The sequence below is a fragment of the Adiantum capillus-veneris genome, chromosome 1 (genome assembly GCF_014529385.1).
Source record: "Adiantum capillus-veneris isolate H3 chromosome 1, ASM1452938v2, whole genome shotgun sequence".
NCBI classification, from domain to species: Eukaryota; Viridiplantae; Streptophyta; class Polypodiopsida; order Polypodiales; family Pteridaceae; genus Adiantum; species Adiantum capillus-veneris.
The window spans coordinates 133,790,799-133,807,358 of record NC_140931.1 but is presented as its reverse complement, the minus strand read 5'-3'; the positions used below and the strand labels follow the sequence as shown (position 1 = coordinate 133,807,358).

At 43.4% G+C, this 16,560-nt stretch overlaps 1 protein-coding gene across 2 annotated transcripts in view; it reads left to right on the top strand.

The window, feature by feature from the left end:
* The first annotated feature begins 6,009 nt into the window (after positions 1–6,009).
* Positions 6,010–16,560, top strand: part of LOC147465601 (ABC transporter B family member 23, mitochondrial-like) — a 112,159-nt gene continuing 101,608 nt past the window's right edge. The window contains exon 1 of one of the 2 annotated variants that reach the window (XR_015189308.1): positions 6,010–6,398. Coding sequence is in view for 1 of the 2 variants with exons in the window: in XM_086520811.1 (XP_086376937.1) it covers positions 6,147–6,398 (252 nt within the window). In the remaining variant the exon portion in view is untranslated. The remainder of the gene's footprint in view (positions 6,399–16,560) is intronic. The other variant, XM_086520811.1, reaches the window with a different exon arrangement.

The following is a 16,560-nucleotide window of genomic DNA, read 5'->3' as shown; positions in this document are numbered from 1 at the left end:
GACGATAGGTTTAGCAAGAAAACACACTCTATGCTTGTCAAAAAGACTATTAAGACACATCAAACGACAACCCTCTTTAGATCTCAAATTTTCAAGTATCATGGCTTGCCAACATCCATAGTGTCGGACAAAGATCCTAGAATGACCAGTTCTCTTTGAGAATCTAGGAAGTAAATTAAAGTTCTCTTTCGGCCTATCATCCACAAACGGATGACCAAAGTGAAATAACTAATCTAACTTATTTGAATCTACTAAAAGCCTATGTCATGGAAGCAGATCAACGTTCTCAATGAGAGAAGTACCCACCTCTTATAGAGTATGTGTACAATTACATTGTACATACTTCTATGGGGAAAGCACCTTTCGAGGTTAAAGAGGGAAGATCCAAAAGTTCCTTATTACTTAAAGTACATGGGAAGATCTTCGCTGCTGATGAATATAGCCGAGACTCACAAGAACCTTTTCCAAAGATTAAAGAGGTTATGTCCATCTCAAAGCAAAGGCAAAAAGGGTTGCTGCTAATAAGCACAGAAGAGCCTTAGCCTTTAAAAAAAATGATTGGGTTTTGCTAAAGTTTTGCAAGGGTCATCTAAGGCGTACTATAGGCAAGAATCCTACGAGCCACCAAGAGTATTATGCTAAACTAGCAAAAAGATACTATGGTCCTTTCTTTTAAAATTCTTAAGCCAATGAATGAGATGGCTTATTAGTTAACGTTGCCCAACCATTGGCTCATTCACAATGCTAACCATGTGAGCCTACTCAATCCTTACAAAGGAGAGCCACAAAAACAACCAATAATGGAGGACCTCCAGAGATCGAAGATCAAGAAGAGGTATTGCAGCCCGAATCGATTCTTCACAAAAACATGTACAAAGAAATGGTAACGTTATCCAATGATATCTTGTTAAGTTTGAGAATTATCCTTTTAAAGATGCTAGATGGATGCAAGGAACCTAGCTTAAGGATAATATGAACCTTGTCAATGCTACAATAGAGTAAGCAAATGCAAATGCATTTTAAATGAACAATGTTTTGTCTTATGAGCTCATTTCTTTCTTTTATTGTGCACAAAATTTATGAAGTATGCATGCTTAGGATCATATTTGTGGTGACGACGTCCCCCAAACACCAAGGAGAACTTGTGGATTAGTCATCCATTTTGGAATGATATTGTAGGGTAAAAAGGGATCCTCTACCCATTAAGAAACATGGACTAATGACTAGTCTTTATCTTCTCTACCTCATAGTCGAGGACGACTATAATTTCAAGAGAGAGGTAATGTCATAAAATATAATATCTAACTTTACCAAATGGTTTTCTCATATTAAACTGATCACTTAATATGGGAAGATAAAAGGGGAACAAGAGTTAGGATATAGATATGTGCTTCTAGACCTTTCTCAACAAGGGACCAAAAGGAGAAATGGTTGCATCTCAATAGGGGTCCAAAAGGAGACGGTCTACCAAATAAAATGTGCAATAAGTGCTTCTAGATTTACCTCAGCAAGGGACCAAGAGGAGAGATGGTTACATCTCAATAAGGGTCCAAAAGGAGCTAATCTATCAAAGAGAAACGTGCATCTAATGGAGCTTTTAAAATAACTTAGGGTTATCTTCATTAAAGACATCCAAAAGTTAGTGTTAAAAAGTCCTTTGATCTTAGGCAAGCTAGGGCTGACCTTAAGATGGGAATCCTACCCAAGCATGAGGTGATTGTCGGCTTGCTAAAGTGCTTAAAGTGTTTGTGGGAACCTTGCCCAAAGCTTGAGGTTATTTTTATGCTTAAATGACTAAGGTTCTTGAAGTGTTCAACTCAAAGATAAACTCTCAAGAGGCATAAACGGCTTCCATGCTTAATTGACTAAGTGCTTGAAGTGTTCAATTCAAACCAAATGAGTTGAGAAGCATAAAAGACACATGTCAAAATCCTCCACATGTGGCCCTCATGATGTGCTTGAATCCTATTGGATAGGCTTTAAAGGGGTCCAATGAGAATTTAGATGCATAAAAATAAATAATTAAATACTTTCTCTCAAAGAGGAAAAAGAGGACACATGTCCGAATGATATAATTAAATAATACAAGAGAGAGAGAGAGAGGGAGAGGGGTGGACCAAGCTTGAGGGGGGGGGGGGGGGGGGGGGGGTATACTCTCCCCCCCCCCCCCCCCACACACACACACTCTCTCTCTCTCTCTCTAATTATGTGAAGTGCAAAGTGCAAGAGCTCCATCTCCCTCTCCAAGCTACCAAGAGCCATGCTTCAATGCTTAAGCTTGCCATCTTCTTCATTTTCATTATTATTCTATTATGCTATGCTAATCAAGAAGAGTGATGATAAGTGAGGAACTGTTTCTTTCTCCTATGAATGGGTTCTTCTTCCTCTTCCCTACCCTCATTCCTCGCTAGCTCTCTCCACCTTCGAAGGTGTTTGAGACCTTGGGACCGAGGCTTGGGATAGTTAATGTTTTTTGCAAAGTTTATGTTATGCTCGTGATGCATGAAGCTTTCCATCTTCATAGCATCACCAAGGTCACAAGGAACACCAAGATTGTATTGTACCAAGTCTTTCTTGATGGGAGAATTTATAATACAAATGCCTTTTGGAGGGGGGACCGGCTCCAAGTAAATCCGGTCCTCAACTATTGTCATGTTTTCTAATACTCTCTCTCTTGCAAAAGTATTGTTCATGCCAAGTTAATTAAGTACTATGTTTATGTTGCTACCATCAATTAAGTTCACCCTCTGTGTTCTCAAAGTGATCTCACAAAAATGCTCACTTTAATTCTCTTAATTCCGCTATTCTCAAACTTCATAGGCCATCTCCATTACAGAAGATCTTCAAGGTATGAAGTCTGAAATGCTTAAATGGACAAGCAAGGAAACACATGTTGGATACATGATATATTTACCCTTGTAATATAGCATGGCATGCCTCATGATTGGAGCACAAATTGATTTAAACATGTACAAAAAGGTAGAGATGTGAACAATGTAAACAACTACCGGACTATAATGGCTGGACCTCTTAAGGCAAAGTTGTTTGAATCCATGATAGAGATGAAGATAAGTGAATGGGCCAAAAAGAATGGCAAATGTGCATATGGACAAGCAGGGTTCAAAAACAACATAGCACCATTGATCACCTTGTCACTCTTTGAGTTCTCATGGAGGAAAGCCAATTGAAATGTAAAGGATTGTATTGTTGATTTCTGGACTCAAAGAAATATTTTGATATGGTTTTCTAGGAAAATATTTGGAGATGCATGGAGGAAATCCAAAGTTCCAAGTGAACATATGTATGCAATTTTATTGTATTTATGAGAAGGTGATATGTCAAGTGCGCATGGGAGAGGGAATTTCCACATTTTCACAAGCACTATTGGTGTCAAAGCAAGGATAACCACTTTCATCGAGAGAGGCTATTTCCACATTTTTCACAACCACTATTGATGTTAAGCAAGGATGCCCACTTTCATTAACTCTCTTTGGCTATTTGTCAATGAATCAAAACACATTGTAGTTGAGTTTATTCAACAAGAAGGCATTAAAGATGTTTTGATTGGGAATGAGTTGATTGTGCTTTTGATATATACAACTAATGTAGTGGTTTTGACCCATACCTTAGAGGATGTACAAAAGTTTATGATTGTCTTGGAAAAATTTTCTTACATAGTGGGCACTGATTGTGAATGGTTTAAAAACAAAGGTTATGCTTGTGAAAAATCTCAACAAGAAGAAGCCATGCATCGTGTACAATAAAGAGCCCCTCAAAGTGGTAGAGAGATTCAAGTACCTTGGCCTTGAGATTTTGGCCAAGCATAAATTGAATGATTGTGCTTCGTGATACTCAGTAGCTTTGGAAGAGAGCCTTATATGTGTTTCAAAACATGTGCAATGTAGAAGATATTAAATGTTGATTTCTCAAGAAATACCACTTTGACACCTTGGCGACATCGGTGCTTCTTTACAGAGTTGAAGCATGGGGTGGTAGCATCTCTGACTCTACATGGAAAGAGTTTGAGAATGTCTAAAAGTGTGTTCTTATGAGGTTTCTTAAGTCAAGACACAAATGCCATACATGCTTCTACTTCTTGACTCAAGATCCCTTCCCTTTGAGATTATGGGTATGGAGAGAGAGTTGTGGAGTACATGATTAAGATGAAAATCCTTCAAATCAACTTTCAAGAATTGCATGGGAAGACCCAAAAAAGCAAAAGATTTAAGTTTAGGATTGATGCAAGAGACATCAAGATTTGGTTTGGATGATGGGGTGCATTACACTTGCTTCATGATGCTTAGATAGACTATAAGGTGAATGAGGCATTTTTATTGTGCCAATGTATGACTACTTGGGAGAAATCCGCGGTTCATGCTTCGTACATTTCGGCACATATGCTGCCCCCAACTACAAAACCATCTTTTTCTCCGAAAGAGGAAACCACACCCCACCCTTTGAGTGTGATGTGCATTTTTGCCTCGATCCCTCTCAACTCTCATTTTCTATGATGTGAGATCGGGTGTTGGGGAAACTGAGGAGGAGTCTAATTGAGTATGCACTTTATTCCCCCAAAAGTTTACAAGTTTGATTATCACACCCTACTTGAGAGCTCAACTTTTGATCACATTAGAGTTTGCTTTCCCTACATTTTCAGCCATGAGCTCTCCCTACAAACTCCATACGTCCCATGCGATATGTTTCTTTTGGTCTCATAGGTCATATTTGAACTTCAAGGAAGATAATCTCTCTCTCTCTCTCTCTCTCTCTCTCTCTCTCTCTCTCTAGGAGTGCGGTCACTCTCTCTCTCTCTCTCTCTCTCTCTCTCTCTCTCTCTCTCTCTCTCTATGAGTGCGGTCACTCCCATGGAAAGAGTACGGTCACTCTTTCCACGAAAGAAAGCGGGAAGAGTGCAATTCAATGTATTGTACAAGAGCTTTTGGTCCCATTCTTTTTCTATCTAGGAGTGCGGTCACTCTTTCCACGGGAGAAAGCAGGAAGAGTGCAATTCAATGTATTGTACAAGAGCTTTTGGTCTCATGGGTCTTTTTCAATGGTATCCATCCATTGTTTAGACATTACAATTTAGCGCTTCGTAAGACTATGTGCATGAGGTCATCATGATTTTCCTTATGGAAAAATGAAAATGGACAAATATGGAACATTGAATGATGCTTTCGCTTTTTTTGGACTTGCTCTACAGTCTTGTTGCTGCACGCTCTTCACAGTCTCTCTCTCTCTCTCTCTCTCACACACACACACACACACACACACACACACACACACACACACACACACACACACACACACACACATATCACTTTCATCTGTGGCTTACTATTCTGAGAGTGGATACTTACTGATATTTAACACTATATGGATGATAGGTTTAAGTTAAAAAGGTTTTAAGTAGGATATGGATAACAACTGACAGGTTCGTCGACAACTGCATTATATATTCAAAACTAATGAATCTATTGTATATGGATGCAAATGAGGAATCTATCTTTACTTAGGATCTTTTCAAACCTGGCCTCTTTCACTTTAAAATAAGTTGTTCTTGGCTATCTTATATACAAAGCACTAGAATGATACCTCATTCTCACTATGATGTACAAAAATGAATCAAAGAATGAGTTGTTTTTGTACTAGTCATTGTCCTTTTTCTAAAGTCAGCTATCTAAACTGTAATGTTCCTTTGTGTATAAAAAGAGCCACACACACACATAAAAGAAAGAGGAGCTCTGCCCTCTCATTTTCTGATGGTGATGGTTGGCTATGTTTTCTGAATGCATGCGGAAGATGACGAGAAGGGTGGATGTGGGCAAATTCAGGGGATGCCTTGTGCAACTAATGCAACGGAGGAGGCGGTTGCTTGTACTGAGAGGGGGTGAGTCCTTGTAAAGGCGTTGAAGCCACTAGCCCCATTACTCTCAGCGTGACCCAGTTCTTACTTAGAAGTGTGAGACGCAGCCAAGGGTGGAACCCAAGTCGCCGCGTAAGTAGGCCTGTGGCTTACAAGTGTCGTAGAGGCTCATTCGAATTAGAGCATCGGCAATCCTGCTGCGGGTGGTCGAGGCTAGCAACAGCAAGAGGAGGAGGTTCCTTGATTGATACATGGTTTGAAGGGAGAGCTACAGGTCGTCATGTCAGAGGCAACGAAAGTAGCAATACAGGGCGTCAACATTCACATCTCAGGAGCCAGCCTTGTGCCAAGGACGCGTTCGCCTCTGTCACTCGGCTCCCCTCTTCATTTCGGCTCCTCTACTCGGCTCTGCTACCGCCCCTTGCCTCGCTGCCATGCCCTTCTCCACTCCATTAATACACCCAGCAGTAGATTCTCGGCATTGGAGCCTCTCCCCCTTCCACCACCTCCTAGCAATGTGTCTCTCCCATCAGTATGCCCTCTTTTACCTTGCTCGACTACTGTTGCCATCTGTTTTCAATGTGGATGTTTTGTGCTCATCTAGAGTGGGTATGTACTTGTAGCTGGCTAAGATTTTGTTTCTAGATGTTCAGTTTAAGCCCGACAATTAAGTTCTTTATTTGCCCATCCAGGGAAAAAAAAAACTGCTGTTGTTTGAGTATATCAAAATCAGATGAGAAGCTACTTTTGACTTTATGGAAGTACTGTGAAGGAGCAGCGTTTCTTCATTGTCCTGGCTGTCTTGCACAGAGCCCTTTGGATTGGAGCAGTGCTTTCTGCTACTTCTACGGATGGAGACATACCATGGACCTATCTGGGTCTCGCTATGGCAGTCAGATTACTAGGTCTCCTTCGAGATTTGGCGATACATTTTAAACGTTGGGAGGAGCTTGGGTGGCTTACTTGGTGAGGGTCAAACTCCATCAGATGGAGGTCCCTCACTATCAGAGTTACCCTCCACTCTTCCTCTACTATTCATGGGGGAGATATATGGCAGAGTCTTTTTTGCTAGAGTCTAGGCTTCCTGGACGTTGCTTTTCTTGTGGAGACTTGGCCATATGGCAGCTGCCTGCAGTCGAGGATAATCACATAGTGCGTGAGCATTGAGAGCTGCTGATAGAGGTGCATGAGGCTCCAAGGGAGTCGACACTTTTAGCAGAGTTAAATCAGAGGTAGAGAGATCTAGAAGACGAGAGCAAAAAAAAGGAGACATCGGCGGTAGAGACAGTCAGAGTTGCCTCTGGTTACTATAGTTTATAGGTGCAGGGATTCACTCATGGGATTCCCGTCTCCTACTCACTCACACTCTTTTTTGGATGTTCTACCCCCTCCTTCTCCTATGGAGCTTGGTGGCATGTTACTTGTCACCTGCCCGTTTGATAGTTTTGATAGAGATGATACTCCTCTTGCTGTTTTCCTGACCTAGTATGAAAAGACCTGACAGATTTGATTATGTTAGGAGATCTGAAAAGTTGAAAAACAACGAGTAACCTTGTTTTACTAATTTTTATGTGATTTTGTTGGATCATTCTTTTGATGTATTTTGTATCTTTTATCTTGGGGTATGTGCCCTCAAGGTACTTATCAATAGAAGATGCTTCCACATAGATAGATAGATAGATAGAGAGGATGAAATGAAATGTTATATTAAACGTCTTCAACAAGCCAAAATGACCTATGAGACCAAATTGATACAATCCTTGTGGATCTATCCAATGTCTGGGTACAAAAATAAAATGAAGGAAAGTAAAAGCCTAAACTAAAAGACTAAAATCGTCAGACTGAAATCATCATAATCATCATCATCCATGCCCGAGGATGCCCGGCGTTGGGCGTTGTCTGAGAAAGTATTGCATTGGTCGTTGACGAGCTTCATCAATGTCCGCCTTTGTAAGTAGTCGTATTGGCCGTCTCCCATGTCGTGCTAAATTATTCCAGATTCTCTGATGGAGCCTCCGTCGATGTCGTGGTCGCCCCCGTAGACGTAGGCGTCTAGCTCTCTTGAGCTTAGTGGCTCTGTCCACTAATATACCTCTGGTAGAAGTGGGCTTTGAAATCCATTGTGAAGCATGCTCATCTGGTTGCTGAGTCCCTGCTCTAAAGAAGTCAGCGATCTCCCTCTATGAATGTCTCCTATTGCCTGGTCTCCTCAAGAGACTCTCCCTGTGTCTGCGCAACTGTAGCAAAAACAACCTGAGGCATCTCCGATCCTGATATCTCATGACTCTAGCCAACGGACTAAAGCCCCCTCTGAATAGACAGTGAAAGCGGCTCCATATCTCATAGTATACGGGACAATGACAAATGTGATGTAACTCTGTCTCTAGCTCTTTATGACAACTGGCATATCCTGGCTTCTACTGGTACTCTCCTAAATGTGCCAGTCTCAATCTCTAGCTGATGCGATGATGTGCGCATCTGACCAATAGCACATCGTATCCCATAGGATAAATGAGTGTCCATATAGGCAGGTCTGATCACACACACAAAGAGAGAGAAATGAAATGTTATATTAACGTCTTCAAAAGGCCAAAATGACCTATGAGACCAGAGCGTTACAAGGTTGGATCAAAATGTACGTACGGATCGGTTCCGTACCATACGGATGTCCTGTACGGATCCGTACCGCACGAAACGATCCGTACACCGTTTTTTTTTTTGGGTGGGAAGCCTGTGCGGTGCTGATTTAAAATGAAAATCCAAGTCTCTTGCAATAGTTACACAGTATGTGGTTGTCTTGTAAAACATGGCTTTGAATGTCTCTATAAGTTGTTGGCTTCTCTCTTGTTTTTTATTGGAAATGTCCTAGAAAATTTAGTACTTTGCGGTTTTTTACAAGAGTACGTATTTTGACGTACATAAATTTTTTTCCTGTATGGAACAACATACAATACGTACATATACACCACGTACAGTACGTTTGGTACCACCTTGGAGCGTTACAATGTGGGGAGAAATGAAATGAAATGATATATTAACGTCTACAAAAGGCCAAATTGACCTATGAGACCAGATTAATTACAATGGTGAGTCTAGTACCAAGTCTAGGTACAAACAAAGAAAATTAAAAACTGAGATAGGAGTGCTATCGATTCCTATGGGTGGCTGGTAAGCTGAGCAATGGTATAATGCCACAAAGGTACAAAGTGGGGATAAGTGTCACCATGATACAATATAGCAGTAGCATGAAGTCTATCCCTATCGACACTCTGGGTGTCGTGCTAGAATCCTGTGGATCCTCTACCGCAATCTCCGTCGGTGCTGCGTGGCTCCCCTCCTCATTCCTGGGCGTCTCGATCTCCCCAACTCTATGGATCGATCAATGAGAGTACCATTGGTGTGTGTATGGGTGGGAACTGAGCTTTGTGGTGGTGGTGGCCCCTCTGCCTCTGTGGTACTCGGACTGAAGAAATCTGAGATGCGTCTTTGGGACTGTCTCTGTCTATGCCATTTCAATAGAGTCTCTATGTCTCTGTATCTCAAGTAGAAATAATCCGAGACATCTCTTGACTCTATCTAACGAGTCAAAACCATCTCTCAATAAACAGTGAAAGCATCCCCAAATCTCATAGTAGACTGTGCTGTGACATATGAAGTGAAACTATGTCTCTGGCTCTGCATGGCATAACTGACATATCCTCCTGGCTGCTGGTATGCCTCTGAATCTACCTGTCTTAATCCCAAGTTGGTGTGAAGATGTGCGTATCTGGCCTATGGCACATCGTAACCCATGAGATAGATGTGTGTCCATGTAGCTGGGCCGTGTGACAAATCCGTCTGTCGTGAGTTGGAGATGTAACAAACTGCTGACGTGTCAAAGCCTAAAGAATGGAGCCAACTTACAGATGCCGGCTGAGGGGCCTAAACCCTAAGAAGAGCAAGTAACAGAAGAAGTCCTACCAACTTATGGGGACCCCGTCCGATGGGGCCCCAAGTGACATAAAGATTAAAATAAAGCAGGACCCGCAGCTGATGACGTGGCAGTTTCTGAAAATTACGTTGACATGATGATGTGGCAGGTTGTACGGATTTCCGCGTTTTGTGCTGGCTGATGATGTGGTAGCTGTACGGATTTATATAAACTACGTTGGCATCTTTTGGCATTGCTTTTTGGACCAGGTGCTTTTGAGTTTGAAGGCTTTTCACTGTAATTGCTTTTTAGGCCAAGGGCCTTTAAATATGAGGTTAGGGCTCATTCTCTGGCATGCTTCCTGGAGAAGGTGCAGAGTCTGGAGTACCGGCTTGTACTCTCTTGATGCAATATAAAGAAATACCGAAAGGGGCGCCAAGGTTTGGGGCCAATACTCTCTAGGGTGGAATACCGCCACTCCGTGTCGCATGTCGTCTCTCTCTCTCTCTCTCTCTCTCAATTCAGTTGTTATTGAAGTTTGTTCAGTCTGTTCTTTTCTATTGGCACGTGGTGCCCGTCTTGTGACAGTGATATTAGAGCATCAGGCATGTGCTTTTCTGAAAGCATACCGGTCCTACAAAAGAGCAGACAGAGCTATTGGAATTTTATTTGAGGTATCTTCGCCCTCCAACCCAGACTTAGGAGCCACTCCCACCCTTACTTCATTGCGCATCGGGTGCGCTCCCGTCTTTATCGCTATGTCTTACAAAGCATAAGCCGTAAAGAACCCAAGACTTGGAATTCATGGATTGAATATTTGCAGTTTCTGCTCAACGAGCTTCACGACATTCTTTCACGGCATCCTCAGCAGAATCTTCCGATGCTGCAAAGTTTTCAACAATTTTTGAACTACATGTTGCCCCCTCTGATGCCCCAGGTAGTACCTCCTCCTCCGGCACCAGAAAGTACGAGAGCCTTCAACCAACAACCTTCTCAGCCGTCTGTTCCGATCGGGGGAGTCTTCAGGAATATGGTGCAGCCATATGACCCTAGTCCAGTGCAACCGCCTTTGCCACCGCCATTGCCCCACCTCCACCACCACCGCCACCAGGCTACAATGGTTGGAGCCCATATGGATACCCTTATTATCCATACCCGGGATATGCGGCTAACCAACCCAAAGATTTCAAAGATGGCGGCACGACAGTCAAATTTTTCACTTTTTCCGAAGTGATAGATCTCAAGAAAGCATTGCAGTTCCTACAGCAATTTGACAACATCTATGCTTTGGGGAACTATACAGAAGAATCCAAGATTTCTCGAGCAGCAGGATCTCTTAAAGATAATGCTATGCAATGGTGGAGTTCAATCGCGACACAACCGCATGCTCCAAGGACCTGGCAAGCTTTCAAGACAGTTTTTGCACGTAGTTACGTGACTTCTATGTTTGAAGTCCGGATATTGGCAGAGTGGGGCAACTTGAAAATGCTTGCCGCCGAAACCATGGACGAATATAACCAAAGGTTTCTCAACGTGTACCTTCGGGTGTCCTTTAGATATGTTCCCTTGGAGGCCCAATGCGAGCGATACACCATTGGACTACCATCACCATTGCAAGAATATTGTCTATCCAAGCAAGTCTCTACCATGCAAGAACTTATGGACCATGCCCCGGTCAGCTACAAACTGATGAAAAAAAGCTAGAGTTTACCACAGAAGAATCTCCGGTCACGAACCACAACTCTCGCCAACAAAGAACAAATTCTCGAGAGTCTCGTGAAAGTCAACCACAAAGGCCTCGTTTGACGCCTCAACAACGAGACACCTTACTACAAGAAGGCCGATGCTTTGGATGCTTTCAAACAGGGCATAATCATTCTAATTGTCCCGAATGCACTGATAGACCAGAGGAGCCGACGCCCGCACCAACGGTCGACAGAAACCCAACGCCACCTCCTGCTAAGAGAGCTAGACCCGCTATTGGACTAGTTCCTGATATTTATGGCATACACCTTGAGAGTACAAATGAATTGTGTCGAGCATATGGCAAAGTCAATGGCTTCAAAGCCCTTATTTTCTTTGACCCGGAGCTACAGAGAACTTCATTCATCCAGAATTCTTAAAGCAGATGCACTTTGATTATGATGCAGAGGGTGGAGAAATTGAAGCTGAGCTAGCCACAGGGCAAACTCAGAAAGTGGTACCGCTCATTGGTGCTCTTCCAGTGACTATTCAAAATTATCATGGAAAAGCTGATTTCCACATCATGAAGTTGGGCAATTGCGACTTTCTCTTGGGCATGCCTTGGCACGACAAGAATGATGCGACTCTCCAGGTTCGGAACCGAACCATCACCGTGATGCAGAAGGACAAGTCAATCATCCTCAAAGTTCGGTTGTCCGAACACAACCTCGAATGAACTCTTTACTTGTTTTTTTTTTTCCCTTTATAGCTAAAAAGCATTGTTTGAAATGGATGGTATCTGTTTTGAACTTGTCTTGGTGCCGATTTGAAATGTTTGACTCTGGTTTTAATACTGGTTTCAATGATTGGTGATTTTATTCCCGGGTGGAGTAGTGAGAAATGTTGTTTTGCTATTGTTTGAACTTCCGAACGACGCAGACGGGATGTCTGGGGAGCGTTTGGTTGTATGCTTGTAAAATAATTGTTGTTGTGACTCCCGGCCCGGACCTGGATGGTTATGCGGGAGGAGTATTAAGAAGTCTGAGCAGTGGTTACTCTCAGCACCTCCAAACGACGCAGGCTGCGGTCTGGGGGGCGTTTGGTTGTAAAATGACTCTATATCTCCCGGCCCGGACCTTTTTAGGTTATGCGGGAGGAGTGATGAGGGAGTCGTTGAATATCTCCCGGCCCGGACCTTGTTAGGTTATGCGGGAGGAGTGTTCATCGGCGACTTTATGTTGCTATGTCTTATAACATGCATATGTGAGCGTTTGTTTTGCATTGTGATGTGCCAACCTCTGAATATTCCTAATTGGATGAGATTGCCTGGGTATGTAATTTTAGTGCATCAAGACACCCGTGGAAGATTGGTACGGTTTGGGTGTGATGGCTAATTTTACTACGCCGGAATATCAAGAGTTCCGATCTGGACGAAAGGAGAAGCTAACTCCTTGATCAAAAGAGCCGAAAGGAGAAGCTAACTCCTAACAAAAAGAGCAAACTGATTGTCCCTCGGAATGTCCCTCGGAACTTTTTTTTGAGCTAACTTGAGTTGTTTTGCAGATATGCTGTAATCGCGGACGATTACTCTCTTTCAAGAAGGGGAGATGTAACAAACTGCTGACGTGTCAAAGCCTAAAGAATGGAGCCAACTTACAGATGCCGAGCGAGGGGCCTAAACCCTAAGAAGAGCAAGTAACAGAAGAAGTCCTACCAACTTATGGGACCCTGTCCGATGGGGCCCCAAGTGACATAAAGATTAAAATAAAGTAGGACCCGCAACTGATGACGTGGCAGTTTTCGAAAATTGCACTGACATGATGACGTGGCAGGCTGTACGGATTTCCGCGTTTTGCGCTGGCTGATGACGTTGCAGCTCTATGGATTTCCATAAATTACGCTGGAAACTTTTGGCACTGCTTTTTGAACCAGATGCTTTTGAGTTTGAAGGCTTTTCATTGTAATTGCTTTTTAGGCCAAGGGCCTTTAAATATGAGGTTAGACCGTTAGGACTCATTCTCTGGCATGCTTCCTAGAGAAGGTGCAGAGTCTGGAGTAGCGGCTTGTACTCTCTTGATGCAATATAAAGAAATACCGAAAGGGGTGCCGAGGTTTGGGGCCAATACTCTGTGGGGTGGAATTCCGCCGCTCCGTGTCGCGTGTCGTCTCTCTCTCTCTCTCTCTCTCTCTCTCTCTCTCTCTCTCAATTCAGTTGTTATTGAAGTTTGTTCAGTCTGTTCTTTTCTATTGGCACGTGGTGCCCGTCTTGTGACAGGAGAAGATGCTCTCTATAGAAAGCCCTCTCTGAATAGACAACGAAAGCGGCCTCGTATCTCATAGTATACCGGACAATGACAAATGTGATGTAACTTTGTCTTTGGCTCTATATGACACAACTGGCAAATCCTAGCTTCTGCTGGTACTCTCCTAAATCTACTAGTCTCAATCTCTAGCTGATGCAATGATGTGTGCATCTGATTAATATCACATCGTATCCCATAGGATAAATGAGTGTCCATATAGGCCCGTCTGATCACATATCCATTCTCTATTAGTTGGAGGAGATGCTCTCTATAGAAAGCCATCTTTGTGCCCAAATCTTGTACCGGCTGTATCCATGTGCTTTTGGTATCTAGTTGAATCAAATCTTGACGTAGAAGTCTAGTGGTCCTTGTCCATGTGAGAGAAAGGGAAGGCTCAAGGTGCATCCAAGGAGTACTGGAGGCCCTCTATCCATGCTGAAGCCATGTGATTGAAACCATGATGTCATCTGCCCATACCAACATGCTGTGTCCCCTTGTAGTGCTAGCTGTCGGGATGACTCAAGGGCTAGCCAAGCATATCTGTCTCTGGGGAGGTCCCATAAATTATGCACGAAGGAAACTGATCTAGTAAGGGCCTCAACTACGAGAGGGGGTAAGCTAGCTCAGCTCGAATAATCTCATGTGGCACTGAGGCCTTAGCCCGAATCATCTGAGAGATCATAGAGACTAGAGGCCTCTTTATACATCTCCATCCATCAATGCTACCAGATCTGCCCTGGTGGTCCATTGAGGGCCCCCAAATCTGAACCCCATAGAGCATAGCTGAAGCCACTAGAGTGTCAAAAAGCCACAGCTTTGTTCGAGGATCTTGAAACTGAACTTGCAAACACATCTTTGCCAATCCTCCCAAGGCTGCATAAGCTCTCGTCAATCTAGTCTCTATTGCTCTCCTAAATGAGAGAGAGAAATGAAATGAAATGTTATATTAACGTCTTCAAAAGGCCAAAATGACCTATGAGACAAAACTGTAACAAAATTGTGAATCTGATACCATGTCTGGGTACAAAAATACTAAAACAAAATACTACTACTACTAGAATCCATCCTCATCTGCACTCTGGATGTCGAGAGAGTATGGCTCGAATCCTTTGCTGTAGTCACCGTCGATGTTGTGTAGCCCCTCTCCTCAATTGTGGCCGTCTGGATTTCCGTAGCTCCAGTGCTCGGTCGATGAGAGTTCCAGTAGTGGTCGAATGAGTGTGGGCCGAGCTTTGCAGTGATGGCTGCTCCTCTGGTTGTCCCATATCTAGTGAAAAGAAATCTGTAATCCGTCTCTGGGACTGTCTCTCTCTAGCTCTCCCCAATAAAGTGTCTATATATGTGTAACTCAAGTAGATATAGCCCAAGACATCTCTGATCCTCATAATTCATGACCCTAGAGAAAGGACCGAAACCCTCTCTGCATAAGCAGTGGAAACGGCCCCGAATCTCATAGTACATTGTGCAATGACATATGTAATGTAGCTCTGTCTTTGGCTCTACCTGGCATAAGCGGCATATCCTGCTGTCTGCTGGTATCCCTCTTAGTCTACCAGTCTCAATCTCCGACTGATGTGCGGATGTGCATATCTGATCAATGGCACACCGCAAACCTTGAGACATATGTGTATCCATGTAGCTTGGTCGAATCACAAACCCATCTCTTGTGAGGTGGAGAAGATGCTCTCCATAGAAAGCCATCTTCGTGCCCAACTCCTGTGGCATCTCTATCTATGTCCTCCTCGTATCCAGCTTGATCAGGTCCTGACGAATGAGTCTAGTAATCTCCACCTGTGTAAGAGACATCGAGGGTGTTTGAAGAGAGTACTGGAAAGGGGGCAGCCTGTCCATGGTGAAGCCATGCATCTGAAACCATGATGTCATCTGTGCATACCAGCATGAAGTGTCCCCCTGAAGAGCTAATTGTCTGGAAAACTCAAGGGCCAATCTAGCATATCTGTCTCTAGCTGTGCACAAAGGAGACTGATCTGATAAGCGCCTCAATCTCCATAGGAGGGGCAGCTAGCTCTGCTCGAATGATAGCGTGGGGTACAGAGGCCTTGGCTCTGATCAGTCGAGAGATCATAGATACCAAGGGCCTCTCCATACGTTTCCAACCATCTTGGCCTGCAGGTCCCCATATCTGCACCGCATACAACATAGCTGAGGCTATTAAAGTATCAAAGAGCCATAACTTTGTCCGAGGTTCCTGGAATTGAACCTGTGAACACATTCTCTCCAAGCCTCCCAAGGCCGCATAAGCTCTAGTCAGTCTAGTCTTTGCTGCACTCCCCAAAGAAAACCTCGGCCCAGTGAAGACAACCCCCAGGTAAGTGTATGCATGTGTATACTCTACAATCTCCTAACCATATGTGATAGTCGGTGCTGATCTCCTGATCCGTTGTGGTGTGGTGTTAAACACCATAACCTTGGTTTTACCAAGTTTTACAGACAATCCACTATCCTCTGCAAAACTGTGTAATGCATCCAACTATCACTGCATACCCTGTGGTGAGTCAAAGATCAACACAATATCATCAGCATATAACAACAATGGGATCCACGTCCCTGCCAGCTGGGCACCTCTATCACCCTCTTTGTCAATGTAATCAGACACCTCATCAACATACATACCAAATAGAGTAGGAGACAATGGGCAACCCTGTTTCACCCCAATGGTGGAGTGAACTAAATCAGAGATCTCCTCCGGGGTGCGTACATGTCCCATCACTAATCTGTATAGAGCTTTAATCCCCCAAATCAACACTATGGGCACCCCCATCTCTTGCAGTCTGCAC